This window comes from Bombus huntii, unplaced genomic scaffold (assembly GCF_024542735.1).
Source record: "Bombus huntii isolate Logan2020A unplaced genomic scaffold, iyBomHunt1.1 ctg00000072.1, whole genome shotgun sequence".
NCBI lineage: Eukaryota > Metazoa > Arthropoda > Insecta > Hymenoptera > Apidae > Bombus > Bombus huntii.
In genome coordinates this window covers 521,217-545,808 of record NW_026099330.1, presented here as the reverse complement: position 1 = coordinate 545,808, position 24,592 = coordinate 521,217, and the positions used below count along the sequence as shown (strand labels likewise).

Genomic DNA, 24,592 nt, shown 5'->3' with positions numbered 1-24,592 from the left:
CTACAACTGAATTAATAGAAAATGATAAATAACTGTGTATAACACTAACACATAATTGTGTATAACAATGACACATAACTTTTACTTACATATCTGTCGATAAGGGATTACTTACTGTGATATCCTGTTGATGTTTCTTAAGGCACTTGATTAGGTGCGATACGGTATCATTCCTTATGGTATACTGTAGATAAGTATTTTAGAAAATAACAAGAATAAATCTAAATTATTCAGAGGTTCCAGTTTCGGCTTAGACATAAATACAGGACCATTTGCAAAGAAGAAAGGGTGCGTTTCTACAGCCTCGTTATAGTAACCATGAATACCAATCTCTGAATTACTGGTTACTAAACATAAATATCCTATAAAATTTAATATATTTCTTTAATTTTTAATACATACATGAGTTAGTAGTTCTAAATTATGAATCATCCTACCTGTGATATTACGCTTTTCCTTATAATATCATCACTCGAGTGAACAACATTAAGATCATGTAAACCATGTCATCCTATCTTACTGTGAAGATACTTAGTTATGTTATCTAACATTATAAAAATATCATCAAATTCAAGTCCTTTTATTCACATCACATGGCCACGACGATCTGGTTCTTCGTTATATAATGTTCTAAAATTTGTCGTATATATAGGATGTACAAACCGTGATATCAAGGTATCAGTTCTTCCTTCCCAAGGGACAGTTTCATTAAAATTCTGATAGAATTAAAAATTAATTATTAATATTCTAACAATCATATATGTTAAATACGTTATAGTCAACGATATATACCTGAGCGAATGTAGGGGTGATTCCTTGATAATTATAAATGTCATCAGCCCACATCATTGTGCCACTTCTTTGTACTCCAGCCTCTAGATTAACAGCCTAAACAAACATACGAAATTTTATAGAAGCTGTACAAAATATAGTATATATGCGCAATATTGAAGCGTTCAAGGGGATATAAAGGTAATGTACATCACATACACGTGTACTCTCATGCAACAAAATACAATTAGATTTAATAGTATAAGCTCTTTTATTCATCATAATAGATTGGAAATTTAAGTGTCTTACGAGGGTGAGTAAAAAGTTACCCGCTCTGTCGGTGTAGAATTTATTTTAAGCAATTGTCAAAAAAGACATACATCATTTTTTGACATAATCACTCGATTTCTGTATACACTTTGTCCATTTGCCGAAGGACCTTTGTATTTTCTCATTAAAAAATGTTTTGGGCTGAGCTGCGAACCACGAATGCATCGTCGTCTTCACCTTTTCATCAGCTTTTTCGGCATCCATCTCGCACAAACTTTTTAAAATCCAAATCTGTCGTGCACTATTGCATAAGCAGAGCCGTGGCTGATTTGCAAATGATTTGCCACATTATCCAGTGTCACTCGTCTATTCCATAGAGCATAAGTTCATGAGCACGTTCAATGTTGTCATCGTGGATGTGGACGGGCGTCCAGCTGTTTTTTCATAACACTCGTGCGATCTTCTTTGAACTTTTGTGCCCATTCAAACACACTTCGTGACAAAACACTTTCTCCATAATGTGCATTAAATCTTTGATAAATATAGGCATCAAACATAACCTCCGACCACAAGAAACGAATCACAGCATCCTGCACTGTTTTCCTGCAAATCACCATTGCAAAGCGCCATTACTCGCGCAACGGTCACAAACGAATTGACGTAACACAAAGAAACCTGCGCAGCAGCACTGAACAGATATTGACGTCATACGAAGAGTGCAGATGGATCAATACGGTCGACAGAAGTTTTAACTATCTGGAGTGCGGATAAATTTTTACTGAGAGTCGTATAGGAATCTATAATCTGTAAGTACACCTTTGGCTGAATGGAAATTTCTCTTACATATAGTCAAAAATGCTGAAACTGTGTATTGAATTGGAAAGTGATAAAAAATAAGTGAAGTTTCGAGGTTGCATGTGATTGCATGAGTACACAGGACGTTTTTAGCGAATAAAAAATAATTTTGAAAGACACGAGACTTATCTTGTATTTTATGCACTCTCTGTGTCCGAATTTCCAGAAGCTCTCTATCTTATGAAGTGTTTTAGATTAGCCGGAAAATTTTGTACGTACGTACAAGAAGTATACGATCTAAGTGGAATATTCCATTATTCTCTTGATACAACAGAAACGAAATTTACAGAACTTCTCAGAAAGTTGGTTTATTATTACCAAATTTATAGAATTAATATACGTTTATCATCTTTACATACCTAAGTCGTGGAGGTTTATCGTGCGTAAAAAATTAGTGTCGTTTCAAAGTTACATTTCGTACATTTTAAGCCTATAATTTGTAACGTACAAAACAATGTAAATTTGAGCTGTTTCTTATCTCCACAATAAGAAAATCCAACTTTACGTTTTTTACACAATGATATTTATGGAACAGTAATATCATATTATTGCATCGCTTGGAGAATGAAGTCAAGGTACGATGTGACCCTAGTGTAAACGCTGGGATACCCAGCTGTGCCGCACTTATAAGCATAAGACACAATACCTATTAAATACGAGGTTAATTCATGTTGTATCAGCAGTGGTCCGCCGCGGTCAGCCTGAAAGGATCGTTAAATTTTTAATCAAAGATACTGAAATATATCGATCGAATTGTATTGAAATTATACTTATATACAGTAATAATCTTCTATTGATTTGTGTATTGAAATACTCCAATTTATAACGTACATGTTATATGTATTTTGAGCAAAACTAAGATTAGAAGGAAATTAGATTAAATACCATAACGAGGTGTGAGAAGTGGGCAAAACTATTAAATTGTGTTTATCTATTATTTTTAATGTTTAAGACGTCGATTTGATGTTAATTCGAATCGACGTGTCTTCAGATACCGTATAGTTTGTAGTAACTCTGTAACTTAATTACCGTACAAGAATCCTCTCCACCCTGAGCATGTTCGGCGCATATTATACCATCAGTGATATCAGGTGCATTAGGAAATTTGGAATAAGCTATTTTGCATTCGGCGTTCTTAATCACTGGCATTTGTACTTCCATTAATGCATTACGTCGTGGTCGTCCTACGAAGAAAATAAGAAAGATATTTAAGACTGGAACTATTTAATTTTATTATAAAATTGATATCACTTACTATATCTTAATGCTCCCCATCCAGCAACAAGGGGGTTATAGCCGACGAAGTTGCTCTTTCGTAGGGGCTCTTTCGTACAAATGGGATATACGTACCCTGAAAAATAAAAAAATAAATGAAAATGCAGGAAACGAATGACCAAAAGTATGAGAAAGAATTATACACGCTTTATGACACAATATATGTGTACAGTAAGAAATTTCAGGATATGATACTTCAGTAATACTCAATAGCATATATATATATATATATATTTGAGGACTTACTCGAAAATGGCACCTCCTCCACCAATCTAAGAATGACAATATTATGATTGTGTATGTTTTCTATTCCATCCATATGTGCACAATGTGCTGCGGTCAAAACATGCCTAGCCGATATCAGGGAACCTCCGCACTTCCATAGTGGTTTGTCTGGGTTTCGGGGATTACGAAAACCTAATGCAGCGATCCATGGCCAAGCGCCTAAAATGCAATAGTCATAGTTGTGAATATACATAATTTTTTCTCACATAACGGGTAACAACGATTATTACCTATTCGATATTCGATCATACAGCAGACGATAAGTACATACGTACAAATACTCTGAAATAGAGATTTGATAAAGACAGAAATTAAATTTTTATTCCAGTGGAATACAAATTATTAAATAATTCTATATAATTTCTATTTGAACTATACTGAACTATAAAGTTCAAACGTGTAATTTCTGCCCTAACAGTTTTTGATCTCTATCCATATTATTACTCCTATATCAATTTTTTATTTCAAGCAAAAAGATACTCTTCCTAACATGAAGTAAAAGAAAGAAATAATTCAAGTTAATAAGTAAAGTTACTACCGATAAAATCATAGCATTATTATTTAGTCTAATTGAAATGTACATTGATGTGCTGTTTAATGCCTTTAAAGTTCATTCTTTGCAGTAAATGGCTTATTATTAATCGGAAAGAAAGACATAAAACGTACCAAGTTCAGCTGGTTTACCATCGACCACCCTGGTATGAGAGACGTTGCTAAAACCACAGTATGGTGGTCGCAAAGCCTTATACTTATACACAGTTTTTATTAAAATTTCTCTCTTCTCTTTGTTTGGATCGTTCGGACAGCAAACGATCGTAACATTGCCCTGGTATCTGCACACTGATCGTCTATAAAAATCGGTGGCTGTACGGTACTGTATCTGCCATATTTCTTGCAGAGGTTTACATTTTCTGTAGTCAAGGCACCTGCCTTCTTGATTGTCCGGTGTGGTACATTCTGGATCAAACAATTTTAAAACATTTATACAGTTCAAAGATGCGTAAGAAAGCGACACCGATTACTCAACTTTCGAAGTAAAAGGCCGATCAAGTCCACCGGATTGCCCTACAGACACGTATTAATCCGTAAGAGTTAGTCATCATGTTGATAATAATTATCTAAAGAAACTTTTCACGTGAAAATATAAAATTTTAATTGATTAGATATTGTGTTAGCCATACTTAAGAAAGAAAATGAAAATGAATGAAATGAAAGAAAAGGACTACCTTCAACCTCATGTTTTAAATAAACACTTTGTCAGTTTTGCGGTAAATAAATTCTTAGGAATTCAGGACAGTTTTTAGTGAATCATTTTGTTTCGACCGTTCGCGGAGAGACGCGATCGCGAGATAGCACGTCAACGAGAGTTGTAAGTTCCCGTTACGATTAAATAATCGACGCCACGAACTGATCGATCCCCTTATTTCGATTATGATAATAAGGGTAGTTCAACGAAATTCCACAGAATTAACACAAATAAATTAATGTTTATTTCAACAACTTATTAACTAGAAAGATATAAATGGAACAAAAAAAATGTAACTGCGTTTTGGTTGATAAGTAATGCGCGACATACCACATGTGTTGACGGTTCGACATCTCGAAAAGTTCTGAACGCCTTTCGATTTTTTTCGTTTTTTCTGGAAGGCGACCCCCACTACGTTCGGATCACGCCACATTCTTTTACGCGAGGTAAAATACGGGCCACGAGTCAACGTTTCTGGAAGTCGCCCTGCTTAATGAACCATGCGCTTGCCACTACAATGTTTGTTTGCCGGGCAGACACGACGATCCGTCTGCGACATTATAGTGCCGCGATCGATAGTTAAGAATATGACCTATGGTAAGCCGCATGGCGTAACATTCTCCCCCCGTTGAGAGGGTACCGATCAAACTAGGGAGGTGTGGTTGAAGTTCCCATCTTATTTCGTCTCGGTGGCTAGTTGTTCGGGTTTCTCGAGATCGGGTTGAATTGGCAGTGGGACAAGCCTTTTGACGCCCCGATCCAAAATGCTCTTTGCCGTCTGAACTGTAGCTGTCCGGATGACACCATCGGCGCCTGGATGAATCTTGATAACTCGGCCCAGAGGCCAATGCATGGAGGGAACGTTGTCCTCTCTGAGGATGACGATTGTGCCCTTTTGGATGCTGTGTCCACCCTTGCTCCATTTATTGCGGTTGGTTAGCTCGTTCAAATACTCCTTATGCCAGCGGTTCCAAAAATGTTGTTTAAGCTGTTGGATATGCTGCCATTTGGAGAGTCGGTTCGATGGAATGTCCCTGAAATCTCGATCACGTAAGCACATTAATGAATCGCCAATGAGGAAATGTCCGGGAGTGAGGGCTAGGAGATCATTTGGATCGGTGGAGATAGAAGTTAGAGGGCGGGAATTGAGGACTGCTTCTATTTCTATGATAAGAGTATTACGGTGTTAAGCTCATATGTTTCTGTTTCTCCACTCGCGCTGCGCCATAATATCCTTTGATATTTCCGATCCTCTGGTCGTACGAGGAATTGCCGATACAGGAATTTTCTCGATGTCGCCAGTGAGTACGTACTGATGAGCGCGGAATCTAATTAATATGCAAAATAAATTGTGAATTGATTCGAGAATATAGGATTTCCCCATTTTCATGATTATCGTGATTTTTGTATAAATATATTTTTTAAGATACTAATAATTAGGTACTTATAAATTAGTATTATCAATTATTTTGCATTTATAATTCCGCCTCTAGTATAAGTGTTAATTGAAAACTAACTTTATGTTTGAAAAAGTACTAGCAAAGTCGTTGAGTAACAAGCCACTGATGCTAACACAAATAGCATTGTCGTAATTAAATATTTCTAAATATTCATTTTTCATTTTGAACCTGTAGAAACAATTTATTATATATACTATTAGCTAAGTAATTGCATATTTAATTAAGTCGAAATATAAAACTTAGTTATTTTAATAATTTAAAAAATAAAAAACTGACAAACATTTCAATTTAATTTATGGTTGGAACAAAAGACAGTTATTTTTCATTAATTGAAATATTGCAATGCAGAGTACTTTCCAAAATACGCCGAGAGTATTCCTGATGGTGAAACGAGCGTTGCTTCATCGAACGCAGCTAAAGAAAACAACATCTATGTAGTTGGTGGTACGATGCCTGAAATAGGGGGCGATAAATTGTACAATACCTGTACTATTTGGGGTCCCGATGGAACTTTGATAGCAAAACACCGAAAGGTAAGTAATATATTCCTTTATGGCTTTGAATTTGAAAATATTGGGGCGAAGAAAGTGACTCTATCTAGGAATAATTTAGGAATATACATATGTACATACGTATACTATAACCAATTCTATAATTTACGGTTTATAAAATACGTTATGATACGGGAAACGCCCATTTTTGTTGTAATGTGTTTGTGTTGTATAAATTTTTCACATACTTAAAATATTATTATACTTATTTTTTCTCCTTTTTAAACATTATTAAATGATAGGATTTTTTAATAAAAGAAAGTGATAAAAACGCTGTCAGTTATTAAATAAAAAATAATTAAAGTTTAGGAGTTGGTAACTTTGATATTAAATTACAAAAGTTGCAGCAATAGAATTAGCGACCACATTTTTATGTTATTAGGTACATCTATTCGACATCGACATTCCTAATAAGATTACTTTTCGAGAGAGTGATTCACTCAGTCCTGGTAACTCCCTAACGACGTTCGATGTGAAGGGCTGCAAAATAGGTATTGGCATTTGCTATGATATTAGATTCGAGGAAATGGCACGCATTTATCGGAACAAAGGTACAGTAACTTAATCGATCAATACTTAACTAGCAAAAAATTAAATATCTTTCTTAAATATATTCTATATAAAATTAATATAATCTGTAACTCTGTATAAAAAGAAGCTTAATTTAAAAAACCAGTATATTTGCTGAAAATGAAACAAATAAAAGAATTAAAAGCACAATAAGAGGACTGTCCTCGCATATTCAGAAATGATGGAATGTGAACCGTGCAACTACGAAGTTAATTGGTATTCGGTGGCTTCATATTTCCTGCTTCTCTGGGTTAGGTTGCCAAATGCTGATATATCCAGCGGCATTCAATATGACCACTGGACCACTGCACTGGTCATTACTTCAGCGTTTCAGAGCGAATGATAATCAATTATACGTTGCCTGCATATCACCGGCTCGTGTTCCTTAAGCAAGTTACGTCGCATGGGGACATACACAGTTGACCAATCCCTGGGGAAAGATTCTTTACGATTTGGAAACTCAAGAGAATATGGCAGTCACCGATATCGGTAATTTACAGCTTAAAATTAAAAGCGAGAGATCCATGATGTAATTAATTTTTAGTCTCGTTAATTTATCGATTTAGCCATCTTCCTCTGTATTTGTTGAATTTATTAGTAAGCATTACTTATTACTTCGTATGTTTCTTTTTTCTATCAGATCTAAAAGTTGTTGAGGAAGTAAGGGCTCAGATACCTACATTTTCTCAGAGACGTACAGATTTGTACGACACTGTCTGTAAGAAGGAGTAACTCTACACTAAAACAGAAAATGTTTTTTTATAATATTTCTACTACGATATCCTTTTTTTGTGAATTATTACTAATTTCTTATCATTTGTACTAAATGAATGACTCAATTAAGAAAACCAAAACGTTATAAATAATAATCTGTATATCTTGTGTATCAACATGTAATTGGATATTATAATAATATAGGAATGCTATAATAATATAGGATAATAATATAGGAGAATAGTAATATAGAAAAAAACTACATGCTTTTAAACACCTTTAATATCGATCACATAAATTGTTATAATTCACAATGATTACGCATACATAAAAGACCCCTTGATAGTAAAATTTACGATCAAAAGGCAATTACGTATCGTTTAACAACATTTAATTTATAACACCTTTTAAACATTTAGACAGATTAACACATAACACTTCTTATATATAAACATCAATTCGAAGTTATCAGCTTGGAGAAATTGGTCGATTAATACCTGTAGATTGTCTGTCTCGATGAAAGACTTAAAGAGAGCAAAAACATGATAATGCCGCTAATATAATATTCCTTCTTTCTTGTATCTGTCTGCCTCTCAGGTCGTTTTACTAATTACAATAAGTAATTTCGCCTTCTTTGCGCTCTCTTTTAACGCATTCGAGACCGAAAGAAATTCATATCAGTCAGTAGGCAAGGGTATAGTATACATATTTTATATATAACTTATGTAGTAATGTATATATCATGTTAATTTCATATTTTTTTCAATATAGAATTATTATATATATATATATATATGACTGTACATAATACATTATAGAATAACATAGTATATAATTTTATATTTTAAAAATATGAGGCATACTATTTAAGATTGTCATCGATTTAAAATCAAAGTATGAAAAGGATACCCTGGAGAGAGTAAAACACAGAATCATTCTAACTAAACATTCAAATCGTAGCGACACCTAGGTATCGTCTTACAATTAAATCTCGGTCTCGAATGGATTAAAATGAAATACATACTTGCAGCTTCAACATCTTCAATATCGAGGAGATTCAAACTTTACAAATAAATGTAAATTGCGATGTAAAACAAAGCGATGTAAAAAGGGAAAAGGAGGAAAGAAGGAACAGGGAAGCAAAGAGAAGAAACGAATTTTTCATTTTCTCGAAACTGGATCAAGTTTCAGGAAGGCCATCCAAGTAATTGATGTCCTCTGTACTTATTTGTTAATCATGCGCGGAATCAGAACGATTCGACCTCGTTCCAAAGCAAATCGTTACTAGAGTAGAGACGGGAATTAATAATTCGTGTCAATTGTTCGATCGTGTTCACAAATTCAAATGCGGTTGAGTAGCGGAAACCATTTATAACACGTCCCATACAGCGTAGATCGCATACACGTCTTAGGATGTATTTTTGGTACTTATATATACTCTATATATATTCTTACTCTATATATACTTATATGTACTCTATGTATATTCTCTATCTTATATATACCATAAAATATTTCGTGAAATCGCGTATTCGTGTCTAATGTCAGGGATTCTCTTTCCATAAGTCTGCGTTTTCTATATTATCTTTCTTCCTTATCAGTAGGCATTCTCACAATTTGTGATTAATACTGCTCGTACAGGAATGTTAGGTTTTTGACGTTGTAAAATTTCACGTGAAATAATAATGCCTATATATTGACTAATTTATCAATTAATTAAATCCGTGTATATCAAGTTTTCTATAATTTAGTACTTTCGTGTAACTACAGAAATTTGATGCAATATAAAACTTGATTAAAACAGCGATTCATTAGGAAACGAGAATAATGATGCAAATATTTTTTGTAGCCATTATATAGGATTTCGATTGCATAATTAATCAGTATCAACTTACCAATCTTTAACTGAAGAATGTGAAGAAGGGCTGGCGGTATATAGACCGCAATTATGATCGTTTTCATGTAAATTGCCAAGCTGCTGTACATGTTTGTTATTCGTAAAAAGTTGCGATGACAAGCGGAAAGAAATAAACAATCCAAAAGTATCTGCAACAGAAATCAGAATACACTCAGAATACACGTTTTCGCATGGTTGGATCAATTTCGCGTGGGACTAACCTGATTGAACCTAACGCGGGATAATTGCTCAACTCACGACCTTAACCAGCCCGCTTGATTCTCTGTAAATGCTTGAAATTGACGCTTGGATTCTTTCCAGATTAACTAGCTTTGCCCCTCCCTCCCTTTATCTATTTTCTTAGATCAACTTAGAATGGATCGAACAAAGGCACAAAAGAATTCGAAGAAAACAACAACTTATTATCCAAATTGTTCATCGAGGGTAATCAATGCTGTATACTTCCTAGAATTAGGATGAATAGGGATTTGGAGAAACCCACCGGCCATGTCCAGAATAATAAAATATCTCGCTTTTGCAATCTCGCGACTTGATCCGCAGTGAGGGGTAAAGGATACCGATCCGCGACCGTATATTTATTTAGTTCTCGAAAATCTACCTATCATCTATCTGAACCATTGTTCGTCTTCACGAGTAACACGGGGCTCGCGAACGGTAAATTACTAGGCTTTATGATTTTTGGCTGTAATTAAGTCGCTTGTTCTATCACGTACTACTCTGCGCTCGCGAAGTCTATTAGGACTCCTTGTACGGCGATGTTAGGATCAATTAATTGTACTTCTAACTGTCCTGTATTTTTTTTGTACGAGTACGTAGGGAACCCGTAACGGATGAATCTCTGAATTTTCGAAAAGAAAGATTAATCGACTTTTATCACTACCACGTACCTCATTGTCAACTTCATTGACATCGATCTCGTTTTCAGCGGTTTTATTACGGGCATGAATTATTTTTGTTTTACACATAGCGAGGCTAGTTTGTGTAATATTACGTCAAGATCTTGGCTTAAAATTTGACGAGCAATCGCGATATCGTATTTTTAAATAACTATCAGTCAGGACATGAAAAATTTATCTCTAACCACTAAAAAGAAAAGAAAAGAAAAGAAAAGAAAAGAAAAGAAAAGAAAAGAAAAGAAAAGAAAAGAAGAAAGATAATATGTTGTGGCAGTCTAAGTCGATCTAAGAAAATAGATAAAGGGAGGGAGGGGCAAAGCTAGTTAATCTGGAAAGAATCCAAGCGTCAATTTCAAGCATTTACAGAGAATCACTATTGAAAGTTCAAAGGCCGACTAGTGAGCTTCATCCTATCTCATTTTTTAATCAGGCGATGGATCGACGAATCGTATTGATTTCGAGGATTATTATAGTTCTGTGGGGATTTTAAAGCGTGGTTTGTCTAATCTTGTCTCGTTAGCTACAGACTCTTTGGCGAGCAGCCTGAAACTTGATCCAGTTTCGAGAAAATGAAAAATTCGTTTTTCCTCTTTGCTTCCCTGTTCCTTCTTTCCTCCTTTTTCCCTTTTTACATCGCGTTAAGACCCGTTAAATAATATTGACTGCCGTGGACGCTGGCTGAGAAGTGCACTTTATAACTAGCTTTAAAATCACTGACGTCGACGAGGACAAAGGTAAGTTAGAGGGTCATTTATCTGAGCTGGTGTTATTCCGCTGTACAAACTATTTCCGGCCAGTACCTTTTATGTACTTTCGCTTCCGCTAACAAGCAACGCGCCATGTCCATCACTGTTCTATTATACCTTTCCGCTGTCCCGTTTAATTCATGTACGTATGTTGGGCAATTATTTATTCTTATACCTTTATCCCTAGCAAATTTATAAATTCGATTATTTAAATATTCTTTACCATTATCGCATCTTAATATTTTTAACCTCTTGCCCGTTAAATTTTCGGCTTCATTTACGAACTGTACGAAAGAATCAAAGACCTCATCTTTTGATTTTATACAATAGATCCTAGCTATTTTACTATAATCATCGATAAATGAAATGAAATATTTTTCTCCATTGAATCCGGTAGTCTTAAAGGGACCACATACGTCCGTATGAATAATTTCCATTATTTCCCTAGCCTTAGTTCGATTATTTTTGAAAGGTAAGTTATGCATTTTGCTTTCTATACACACCCTACATTTCAAAAGTTCCTTTTCAAATTCATTCGGTATGCCAGTCACTAGCTGCTCTTTACCCAAAATCTCTAAATATTTAAAATTTACGTGTCCTAGCATCCTATGCCATCTTTCCTTTTTACTCATACCACTACGTTCGGCGCTGTTTACTAAGTGCTTCTTCCCTTTCAATATACTTTTTATTCTATATGTCCCATTCTCTTTGAACGCTACAGCTGTAAGTATATTATCCTCATCTATTACTTTCGCAATATTTCGTTTGGAAATAACCGTATTCTTATTGTCTGTTAGTTTACCTAAACTAATCAAATTTGCGGACATTTCTTTCGCGTAAAATACTTTCCTCATATTTATTTTATTTTGTTTTCCGAATGCTTCAAAATAACTTATAACATTCCCAACTTTTGTCGCTTTTATCGGTCTATTATCGCCTAAATATATATTTACCGGTTCTTTTAGGTCGATAGATTTATCGAAATAATTTATATTATTAATTATGTGATCGGTACAACCGCTATCTAATAGCCACACTATTTCGTTCTTACTTATTTCATTCGTCTCACTGCTGTTTGCTGCGTGCGCCGTTGCTGTCCATATGCCTGCTCTTGAGTTTCCATGCTCGCCCGTGCCGGTTCTTGATTGACGATGAAAGTTTCCACGTCCTCTGCTCGTATTGCCTTTGTTCTCTCTTCCTCTGTTTCGACCACGTGTTGGCCCATGCCAATAGCCGTTACTGCTTCCCGCTTGGACGCCATTTTGACACTCTCTCGCAAAGTGTCCTAATCTTCCACATCTGAAGCATCCTTCCTTTTTTGCAGAAAAGGCGTTGGTTTGCCTTTCTCCTCGATTGGATTTATTTTTCTTCTCTGCTATTTCTATTTTATTTTTCACATACGCTACCGTTTGATTCTCTTCTTTCAATGCGTCTATTATGTCCGCTATGTAGCTGTATTCTTCGGGTAACGTATTCAGCATGTAATTCAGCTTTTCCCTCTCACTTACTTGTGCGCCCGCACTTTTTAATTCATTTATTAATTTTTCGAAATCGTTAAAGAATGATGCTGAATCAGTGTAGTTCTCCAGTCTTATGTTTTCCAATCTCCTTCTGCATACGATCTGCAGTGCCGTCGACTCTTTCAAGTACATTTCATCGAACCTTTTTATTATATCATACGCCGTTTTTCCTTCCCTAACATACTCCAATTGTCTGTTCGATATTGCACTATAAATTATATTTATCGCCTTCAAATCCTTTTTGTCCCAGTCTTCATCGTCTCTTTCGTTCTTCATTCTAGTTGTAACAACCTCGCATTCCTTATATTTGAGAAACATCGTGATTCTTTGCTTCCACATTCCATAATCCTCACCATCGAATATAGGTATCATGATTTCCGATCTCTCCATTTTAATTGATTCTTCTTTTTTTTTCTTTTCTTACTCAAGCGTTCCTACGTGCTCGAAGTATATTTTGTTCCTCTGAAAGTTTTTTTTTCTTTACTGAAAACTCACTCGCAAGATCGTAACCACGCACTAAATATCTTGCAAAACTAGTAACCACGCTCTGCTACCATGTTAAGGAAATTCGAGGATTTGGGAATACAAATAATTGACTATATTTCCCACGCAACAGTTATACATCTATATTACACTCTGAAGAACGTCTTGCACGCACGCTTGTCGCCAACCGACTATCCTAGATTCTTCTAACATCTGGCAACAGTCTTTTGTCTCCACTAAGACCTTGACGCCCTCTGGCCCTTACACACACACTCTCATGTACAGTGTAAATGTATCACTTCCCTAACACAATTATCCCGCGTTAGGTTCAATCAGGTTAGTCCCACGCGAAATTGATCCAACCATGCGAAAACGAGTGTATTCTGATTTCTATTGCAGATACTTCTGGATTGTCTATTTCTTTCCGCTTGTCATAGCAACTTTTTACGAATAACAAACATGTACAGCAGCTTGGCAATTTACATGAAAACGATCGTAATTGCGGTCTATATACCGCCAGCCCTTCTTCACATTCTTCAGTTAAAGATTGGTAAGTAGATACTGATTAATTATGCGATCGAAATCCTATATAAAAACTATACAAAGATATTTGCATCATTATTCTCGTTTCCCAATGAATCGCTGTTTTAATCAAGTTTTATATTGCATCAAATTTCTGTAGTTACACGAAAGTACTAAATTATAGAAAACTTGATATACACGGATTTAATTAATTGATAAATTAGTCAATATATAGGCATTATTATTTCACGTGAAATTTTACAACGTCAAAAACCTAACATTCCTGTACGAGCAGTATTAATCACAAATTGTGAGAATGCCTACTGATAAGGAAGAAAGATAATATAGAAAACGCAGACTTATGGAAAGAGAATCCCTGACATTAGACACGAATACGCGATTTCACGAAATATTTTATGGTATATATAAGATAGAGAATATATATAGAGTACATATAAGTATATATAGAGTAAGAATATATATAGAGCCAAACCAACCAATTACTTTAATTAATGCAAGCTGTACTCGAGATTCGCGCATCTTGTGTATACACACCGGGTCAGACAAAAGTTTTCATTCATCCCAGTAGAACTTTCGTAGTCCTTGAATGAGTGGACTGATTCTTCGTGCGAAAACAAATTGGAAGCGCAGAGGGATGTATTGTTTCAGCGTATATCGATTTTAAAGCACGGTTTTAAAGCACGGTATAATCAATTCTTTTACATAAAATTATATTGTATAGGCTATTGTTATTTAAACACTTTAAATTGGATGGTTTTTACATATGCTAAAAAAATGGAAAATGATGATGATGAATCAATGACACGTAGAAAATTATAATCTATTGTATTGCTGTTATCTAATGGTGTTGTAATTGACTGTATGGTGGATGTATCTAATGGTGTTGTAGTTGACTGTATGTTGTTCAATATTGCCATGAAACTCTTCTGATTCATTGTCACTTATACGAAGTATGGAAGTATACGAAATTGATAAAATTATTAATAATATTTACGAAGAGAAAGTAAACTGTTGGATATATGACAAAATAATTCTATTTTAAATAAGAGACTGGTCAGCGTGGTTATTTTGTTTACAAAATCAAACGAATTTAATGAATGTAATGGTAAGGAAGTAACTATAAATGGCTGTTAAACTATTTTTATGCTTGAAAAGTAATTCGCAAAGTAATGTAAAGCAGTACTACTGAGTTGTACATAACCTCTTTCAGAATTTGTTCTTAACCTCTTGCTTCATAACTTCCTTAATTATACTCTTCAAACTTGTTGACTACTTCGATGTTGTTACGAACAGAAACTGATAAAATATTAATCTTAAATATAGATTGAAATGAAAGCTTGTCACGTAAATATATATACATATGTACTACTTACTCAAACTATGGATCACATAACCTATAAAAAAAAAAAAAAAAAAAAAAAAAAATTATTGTACACTATAAAGCAAGAGGTTAAATCTTTAATCTGTTAAGAATTAAATTTTTTATTGTAACTGCGAAAATTATAAAAGTACCAAGCGAAGCAAGTACGGAATATATGCGGAATATGAATCGCTCAACGAACCAAAGAGCGGCACAGTGACAAAATTAGTAAAGTAAAGACCACAAATATTACAACATTATATTCTACCACAAAATAATTCTCTATACAAAAAAGGTACACAACGAATCGATTTTTCACAACGATAAGAGTCAACAGAACCAATCAAGACCAGGCGAGACTCTCATAAGACAACGATATCAGAGGGATCAAATCAGCGACTTCAATCTATGTTACAGAGTATAGTTATCAAGAAAAATTGCTCTTTTCATGAAAAGTATGGTAATGATACTCTTATAATACATTGTATATCTGGCAGTCGGGTGTGCCCGTGGCCATCGGAAATGTAAAGACGACGCTTTTAGAAAGTGATAGCGCCATCGCGTTTTAAAAACGCGTTAGAAGAAGGTCGGTTTCGCTATCCAAGGCGAATCGAAAAGTGTGCGTGTTGCGAGAATCAGAGTTGATCGAGACGTCGAAGCATAGAGCCGTTAGAATTGAGTTGCGAGTGTTGTCGAGTGTTAGAGTTGCTAGTGAGAGAGAGAGAGAGAGAGAGAGAGAGAGAGAGAGAGAGAGAGAGAGTTACCAAATAGTTGTCAAGTTATTTGTTGTAAATACGAGCGTTGCATTTAGTTTTCCTGTTAATCAAACATCGTTTCTCTGTCTAACTAATATCTGTATTTTCAATCCATTATTAATATATTCCGATATTACAAGTGGGGGCTCGTCCGGGATTGAATAAGACAGAGAAACGATACGATTTAACGGAGCTATTTCTGCGGGAGTAGAAAAGAATAGAATAAAATGGCAAACGTTGAAGACGAACGATTGTCGGGTGAAGAGGATTTGACGCTGGAGGAGCTGAGGAGTAAGCTCGCACAGATGAATCTGCCTATATCCGGTGCGAGATCAGTGCTGGTTGCCAGGTTGAACAGAGCGTGCAAACCTGGTCGATCTACTCCTAAGGATTCGAAGCGTGGCGAAGAACCAACAAACCAGCGAGATCTAAGAAGCAAGCAGAGAGCCGAACGCAGTCAAGAGGGAGAGGAAGACCTCGAGAAGCTGAGGACGAAAGAGCTGAGAGCGCGTCTCGTTAGCTTGGGGTTGAAGGTAACGGGAAGAAAATCCGAACTACGCGCGCGGCTACAGGCGGCCCTAGAAGGAGACGATGTATCGTCGGAAGAAGAGAGCTCCGACGAAAGTGAAGGCGAGGACGATAAACAAGGCGCGCGAGAATACAGGAGAGGCACGCGAGCGGTGTATCAGGACCGCGATGAGTAGCAGCAGAAGGTATGCGTCGGTTCGATGTTGAGTCTTAAAGACGTGGAAGACTCATTAGAGAAATTCAGCGGGGATGATCTGCTGAGGGTAAATCAGTGGGTGGAAGACTTCGAGGAAATGGCAGAAGTGTGGGGTTGGTCAGACGCCCACATGGTGGCCTATGCTAAGAAATTACTCGCAGGCTCCGCTCAGGCCTTCGTACGACAAAAACGATGCGCGAAGTCCTGGGCAAAGCTAAAAAAGGCGTTGAGGAATGAGTTTGAAAATGTAGTAAGCGACCAACAGATACATGGCGAGTTATCCCATAGAAAGAAGAAAGCAGATGAGAGTCTGCAACAATATATGTATCACATGTGCGGGATTGCAAAACAAGGAAGGGTTGATACGCAATCCTTGATAGACTACATTATTCAAGGCATTCCCGACGAGGTCGCGAACAAGACTGTGCTATACGGAGCCAGGAATATCGAGCAATTAAAAGAGCGTTTCAGGCGCTACGAAGCGATAAAAAGAGATATGGAGATGAGGACGAAATTTGAGGAGCCGAAGAGTAACAGGGTAAAGCCGGTGGCGAAGCTGTCCGAAACCGAGAGGAACAAGGAACCCGGTCGATCTGGAGATGCGAGGAAGACGCGATGCTACAATTGCTTCAAATGTAGGGAGTACGGACACATCGCATCAAGTTGCGACAATTTGGGTGAGCCCTCAAAAAAAGTTTACAGCGTGTTTCGGTCGTTACAAACAAGGCGTGGTAAGGATGTTAAGATGGAAAATTTCAAATTGAGCGCGTTGATAGACACCGGTAGTGAGCTGACTCTAATGCGAGCAGATCAGCATGTGAAAATCGGAGCGCCCAGATTAAGTCGGGAAATCGTTGGATTTGGCGGTGTCGGTTCCGGAAGGAATTTTACGCTCGGGAAATTTTCCACGAACATTATTATAGACAATGAGTCGTACTGTATAACCATACACGTAGTTCCAGACACAGTGATGCAACATTCGCTTATTATTGGCGCAGACTTTTTGGACACTGTTGAAATAAGTATAAAAGGGGGAGAATCTTTTATTAGTAGAATAAAGGACGAAAATCCCGATGAGTGTCCGGAAGTCCTCAAGATAGATGTAGAGACACAGGCGAGTGAGATAGATTTGTCACACGTTAAGGACATGCAACATAGGCTAAAAAGAGATTTGAAGAGAACCAAAGCATTGCTAAGAGACGCTCAAACGATGCTGGAGAGATCGAAAGGTGACTCGACGGGTAAAGCAGCTTTACGACAGCTGAAGAACCAGTTAGAAGATGCAGAATGCGCTAGAGCAGTTGCAGTTAAAGCGAAACAGGCACTGGAGCAAGAACCGAATGAGACGCAGGCTTCGTTGCAGGAAGTACTGCGGCAACGTTCCGAAGCAGAAGATCGTGTTAATGTAGCTAGTCGCGAACGAACTGAGCTACTGTCGCAATTGGAAGAAAATAAAGAAGAGTTAGCAGAAGTTTTGAAGAAGTATCGGGCAGCTGTGCAGCAAGTGTCGGAGGAACGGAGAATAGTGGCAAGACACGTGGTGATTGGTAAAGTGGACCACGAGATGGTGTCCTCGTCGGATTCTTGCGGCCAGCAGGAGGACTTAGCGAACATCACGAGGAGGAAGAATCTGGCTAAGGATGTTGTTGATGATATTTGCGAATTTACTGAGAAGGATAGCGTTGCGGGTGCGAGGGTTGTTTCAAGTTTTCGGATAGACTCGAAGAGAGTGAATGCAAGGCGAACGAAAAGACAAGGGAAGTCGCACGTGCGGAATCCCTCCAATAATATCGATATACAGAGGATGTGGATGACGAGGACGACGATGGGATTGTCGAGGACACGATGAACGTGAAGACCTTCGAAAAAGAAGAGATCATAGTCTCGGTAGATGGTAAGTTGTTAACGTCTTCCATGTACGAACCGAGCCTACGAAAATGTCACGATGCTGCCACGACGATCAAAGCCCCTGACAAGAGTGAAATGGGTAAACAAACAACGGAGAGGAAGATAGAGGAAGAGCGAAAGAGGAGCAGTAGCATCGAGGACGAACAGGCCGCGGTGTTCCAAGAGGAACGAGATCAGCTGCGTGCGGACGCAAAGAGACGGATTGAGGAGATCCAAATCCGAAACAAGCGGGCGTATAACAGGAGACGCAAGAAGGCGACAGCATACAGGACGGGAGATCTAGTGGCAATCGAGAGGATGCAGAGGGGTCCCGGGCTAAAGCTGCATCCGAAGTTTCTTGGACCGTATCGGGTGATAAAAGTCCTGCGAAATGACCGATGCATAGTGCAGCGAGAGGGGGAGCACGAAGGGCCACGTACAACTTCCACGGCAGCCGATCACATGAAATGGTGGAATGCTGACGATAGTGATGTAAGTGCGAGCGGCGATGATGAGCACATCTGAGGGCAGATGTGATTGTCAGGAAAGGCCGATTGTAATATCGTAGAATAGCTTTGATTGGAGATCGGCTGAAAATAGAAAAACCGTGTACGTCGTGTTTCTGTGGTTCGTTTACATTTAAGAGTGCCTACGTGACTAAAGGCACGTAGTTGGTAGTTCTTACATAGGTATGAGGGAAACAATAGACAACGTTAGAAGAAGGACGGTTTCGCTATTCAAGGCGAATCGAAAAGTGTGCGTGTTGCGAGAATCAGAGTTGATCGAGACGTCGAAGCATAGAGTCGTTAGAATTGAGTTGCGAGTGTTGTCGAGTGTTAGAGTTGCTAGTGAGAGAGAGAGAGAGAGAGAGAGAGAGAGAGAGAGAGAGTTACCAAATAGTTGTCAAGTTATTTGTTGTAAATACGAGCGTTGCATTTAGTTTTCCTGTTAATCAAACATCGTTTCTCTGTCTAACTAATATCTGTATTTTCAATCCATTATTAATAAATTATAATTAATCGAACAAAATTACACCTTTAATATATTCCGATATTACATTACCGTGATGTAATATTTATCATGCTTATTTTGTACGTAAAACGAATCGTTGGAATATTCCCGAAGCTAACGAAGCATTTCCCAAAAGTTAAACCGAAGAGATTAACGCGAATAGTTAAGTGAAATTTTTCCATTAACTTGCTGACCAACCGGCAAATAAAAAATCATAAAAATTGTTTCAATGTGTTGAGGTCACGCATAACTTCTTTTTTCATTGACGATTACCAAACAGGTAAAATTTCGAAATTGTACGAAGGCCACGTGACCAGATCGTATTGGAATTTGAAGTGCATGGAAAAAGACAACTCGAAGTACAAACCTTGAGCTGTACTACTCGAAGTACAAACGTGAACTAATGGATGCAGAAAAGCAATTAACGCCAAACATCCGAACAGCATCTTGGAGCCCGTCATTGTTCTGAAATAAAAGAAGTGACGAATTAAAAAGACGCAGGACTAATAATAATAAAGGAAACTTAGTTCGTATTATAAATTGAATTTACATCAGAAAAGAAGCACGATCAAGCGAAACAGATCGTAGAAATGACAAATATCATCGATATACGTTTCAGTGTAATTTCACTTTTGAAAATTATTTAGTTTAATACGATCGTATTCATCGCTCCGAAACTTTCATTGTGCTGCAATTTGTGCTGCGTCTTTTTAATTTCTCTATCTTTCTGTGTTTTCGGAAAAATTACTTGAAAGATTAAGAATTGCTTGCCTTATTTTATTTTCGATTAGTTAGGATTTGATTATTCCAGGTAAGGTTTATTATTTATAACAGGTTTTATCACTTGTTTATTATTTAGGAGTTTGTTATTTTAGGATTAGTACCTTTTAGGATTTCTTATCCTTCGAGTTTCTGTTTCAGATATCTAGGTCTATTTCAAGATGTTTTATTACATTAGGATTATTTATTCGATTAAGATAATTTAAGAGTTTCACAATGTACAAAGAAATAATCGCGTGAAATTTAGATTTATGCTTTAAACGTATTAAACACGCGGTAATTTCAATGTCTATAGCCTCGAACGTGTTCTGATTAGTTGTGTCATTGTCTGTGACATTGAAATCACAAAAATCCATTGCAAGTGTGCTGTCATGCAATGTGGATGTAATTGGGTTTTTTGGGGTTAGGTTGGGGTTAGGTTGTATCATCTGATTTGTACAGTACTATTTTAACGCAAGGACAGGAAAGTTATTATATATTTCCCGTCCATTATTTGAATCGTTGTGAAGTGTAACGAATTATATTCGATTCGAGGAGATGTTAATGAATTACCCATTTCATATGTAATTACATGGAAATAAAAATCATTGCAAAAGTAATTGATCTAATGACAACGGAATTTCCAATATTTTTTTGTTTCGTCACCTCTTTTTCGTAATATATCTTTTATAGGTACGTGATTTATTAATCGTTCGAATGGAAATAATTATTCGTATAATATTCAAACGATTCTAGCCATAAAATAAATTAAAACGATACCTGTCAATGATATGCAATCTGCGTATGACGTCAACCTCGATCTATGCTTATACAAGAAATTTTATCAATCAATGACTAGATATACAATAATCAAATATTATAAAATTTCCTGAAAACCTTTAGGTGTTAATATCTTTAATATTTGCAAGTTATTGTTTAGCGCTAATTAGTTAGAATGTAACAAGTGGTGTACCAGAATTGAGATAATTAAGCCACACGAACAATCTTATTTAGATCTTTTTAATTTTTTAATTCTCTTTTGCTCTAATACTTCGTAAAATTAATCTTCATTAGCTACTACACTTCATAGAATAACAAGAGATAATTTTTCTTATATAACGTTTCATTCATAAAATCTATCATTAAAGTATATCTTCATAAAAATATCATTCCATACTAACGGTATATTTGGTGTCATACGAGATAACAGTTACCAGTGATGACATATGTAACTTTATAAAGATATCTCGTTTTATTATATATTAAAAGAATGTACTCATTGCTGCTATATTTCAGATGAAAAAAAGGCGGCAACGATTTTACAGTAAAATCGTTCGTTTACAACTGATTCATTTACATTTCATGATAATACTGTGCATTCTGAATATGCTATGATTTGGTTTAAAATAATAAATAGTCCATTCTTGCATACTATTGTTCCAGCTTTACTTGTATTTTCGATATTGGTATAAATAGAAAGACAATTAATGTCGTTCGAGTCTATTTTCGGATCATTTATATTACGTTTAATCCATATAGTTATCATATGAGACATAGTATCGTAAAATTTGGAAGAATAAAACGTTCGTACAGGAAGTACATTTTATAAGAACTCCAACAAATCTGCGTGTGCACCTAAAATACAAACTGATAGTGATTGTTCATAAGTTTATATACATTATCTAATGTCAATCGAAGGTATCAATTCTTTTTCTCCATAAGAGTACTTTTTCATTTATATGTGTTCAAAAATACATGTGTTCAACCGTGAAGCATATGTCACCTACAACGAAAAAGAGTTTTCCTATACTTAATATTTCCTTTATATACCTATGAAAGTCTATTCTTCGCGTAGTATGAAATTATGAATAAATCTGGAATATTGTTCAATCTGAAAAGAAAAATAACTTATTGACATCATTCATTGATACGAGATTCAGAATGTTTGTTTTGTCTTGCAGAAAAAGAAGGCAGCCCTCCCTTTCTTTTAATGTGAAATAGAAAGCGAAAATTTGAAAACAGATTTTTTGGAAATTTACTTGCAAATATCGTTTTCAATATCGTGATTTTCTTCCCAATGGTACTGTACTTTCAAATTTTCCAGTATCCCTCTAAAAACAAAAAGTCGAACCTCGTTATTGTTAACGTAGGCATTACAAGGAAGCGAAGTATTAGAAAGCAGCTCCTTTTTATTATGGATTTCTCTATAATCATGTAAATAAGAAATTCCGGAAATTTTTTCCTCAAGAATTTAATTCTTGTGTTTTGATTGATAATTATTACACTGCATACTAACTTTTCGCATACTGTTCGCGTCTAACAGTTTCCTAATAATAACTACTTCAAAATTACATATGTTCTTGCACGAATTCAAAAGTACGTATGATACAATTACAATTGATTCTAAAATAATAATTATTTAAAGATATTAAGATACTAATTAAACGTTTCACTGTATTTCAAAATCTGGAACAACAAATTTTTATTTATAAAAAATGAAACTGTCTTTATATATTCTTTGTCATGATGCTATTTCTTATTACCGTGTCGACATTTTTTAAAATTCATTTTGTTATCTCTACGCAATAGGAAAATTCATATACTGCTTAATATTTTTTGCATATTATCCATCCACCGCATGATATCTTCTGAAAAATCAAAATATTAATGTTATATTATTACAATGCTTCTTAAATATCAATTTTTGACAAATTTGAAATCCAATATATTTTGCACAATTATTATTTATCAAAAAATTCCAAGTTAGTAACTTTCTTTTCAAATGGCAAATAACATATACTTTGACTTACCTGTAAGTTTTTGTTCCTAATCATCATTTCCTCTTATAGAACATCATTATTGTTCTTATAATTACTACCAGTGTCATAGATATTGTAGTGGCTACAACTGAATTAATAGAAAATGATAAATAACTGTGTATAACACTAACACATAATTGTGTATAACAATGACACATAACTTTTACTTACATATCTGTCGATAAGGGATTACTTACTGTGATATCCTGTTGATGTTTCTTAAGGCACTTGATTAGGTGCGATACGGTATCATTCCTTATGGTATACTGTAGATAAGTATTTTAGAAAATAACAAGAATAAATCTAAATTATTCAGAGGTTCCAGTTTCGGCTTAGACATAAATACAGGACCATTTGCAAAGAAGAAAGGGTGCGTTTCTACAGCCTCGTTATAGTAACCATGAATACCAATCTCTGAATTACTGGTTACTAAACATAAATATCCTATAAAATTTAATATATTTCTTTAATTTTTAATACATACATGAGTTAGTAGTTCTAAATTATGAATCATCCTACCTGTGATATTACGCTTTTCCTTATAATATCATCACTCGAGTGAACAACATTAAGATCATGTAAACCATGTCATCCTATCTTACTGTGAAGATACTTAGTTATGTTATCTAACATTATAAAAATATCATCAAATTCAAGTCCTTTTATTCACATCACATGGCCACGACGATCTGGTTCTTCGTTATATAATGTTCTAAAATTTGTCGTATATATAGGATGTACAAACCGTGATATCAAGGTATCAGTTCTTCCTTCCCAAGGGACAGTTTCATTAAAATTCTGATAGAATTAAAAATTAATTATTAATATTCTAACAATCATATATGTTAAATACGTTATAGTCAACGATATATACCTGAGCGAATGTAGGGGTGATTCCTTGATAATTATAAATGTCATCAGCCCACATCATTGTGCCACTTCTTTGTACTCCAGCCTCTAGATTAACAGCCTAAACAAACATACGAAATTTTATAGAAGCTGTACAAAATATAGTATATATGCGCAATATTGAAGCGTTCAAGGGGATATAAAGGTAATGTACATCACATACACGTGTACTCTCATGCAACAAAATACAATTAGATTTAATAGTATAAGCTCTTTTATTCATCATAATAGATTGGAAATTTAAGTGTCTTACGAGGGTGAGTAA

General features: G+C 35.6%; 2 protein-coding genes across 5 annotated transcripts in view; both read right to left on the bottom strand.

Annotated features, from left to right (window-relative positions):
* LOC126876350 (venom serine protease Bi-VSP-like) overlaps nt 1–5,150 on the bottom strand; it is a 29,549-nt gene extending 24,399 nt beyond the window's left edge. Inside the window, exons 1-5 of one of the 4 annotated variants that reach the window (XM_050639198.1) lie at nt 5,033–5,150; nt 3,418–3,615; nt 3,152–3,247; nt 2,926–3,080; nt 2,543–2,597 (exon numbers count right to left, since the gene is read on the bottom strand). In XM_050639198.1, coding sequence (XP_050495155.1) covers nt 2,543–2,597; nt 2,926–3,080; nt 3,152–3,247; nt 3,418–3,615; nt 5,033–5,135 — 607 coding nt within the window. In that variant the 5' untranslated portion in view covers nt 5,136–5,150. Of the gene's footprint in view, nt 1–2,542; nt 2,598–2,925; nt 3,081–3,151; nt 3,248–3,417; nt 3,616–3,686; nt 3,861–5,032 lie in introns of those variants that run through there. The other 3 variants (XM_050639200.1, XM_050639197.1, XM_050639201.1) reach the window with 3 other exon arrangements.
* Nucleotides 497–24,592, bottom strand: part of LOC126876351 (venom serine protease Bi-VSP-like) — a 101,472-nt gene continuing 77,376 nt past the window's right edge. The window contains exons 1-3 of the transcript XR_007694129.1: nt 1,101–1,843; nt 793–888; nt 497–716 (exon numbers count right to left, since the gene is read on the bottom strand). The gene's annotated coding sequence lies outside the window, so the exon portion shown is untranslated. Of the gene's footprint in view, nt 717–792; nt 889–1,100 lie in introns of the transcript that reaches the window.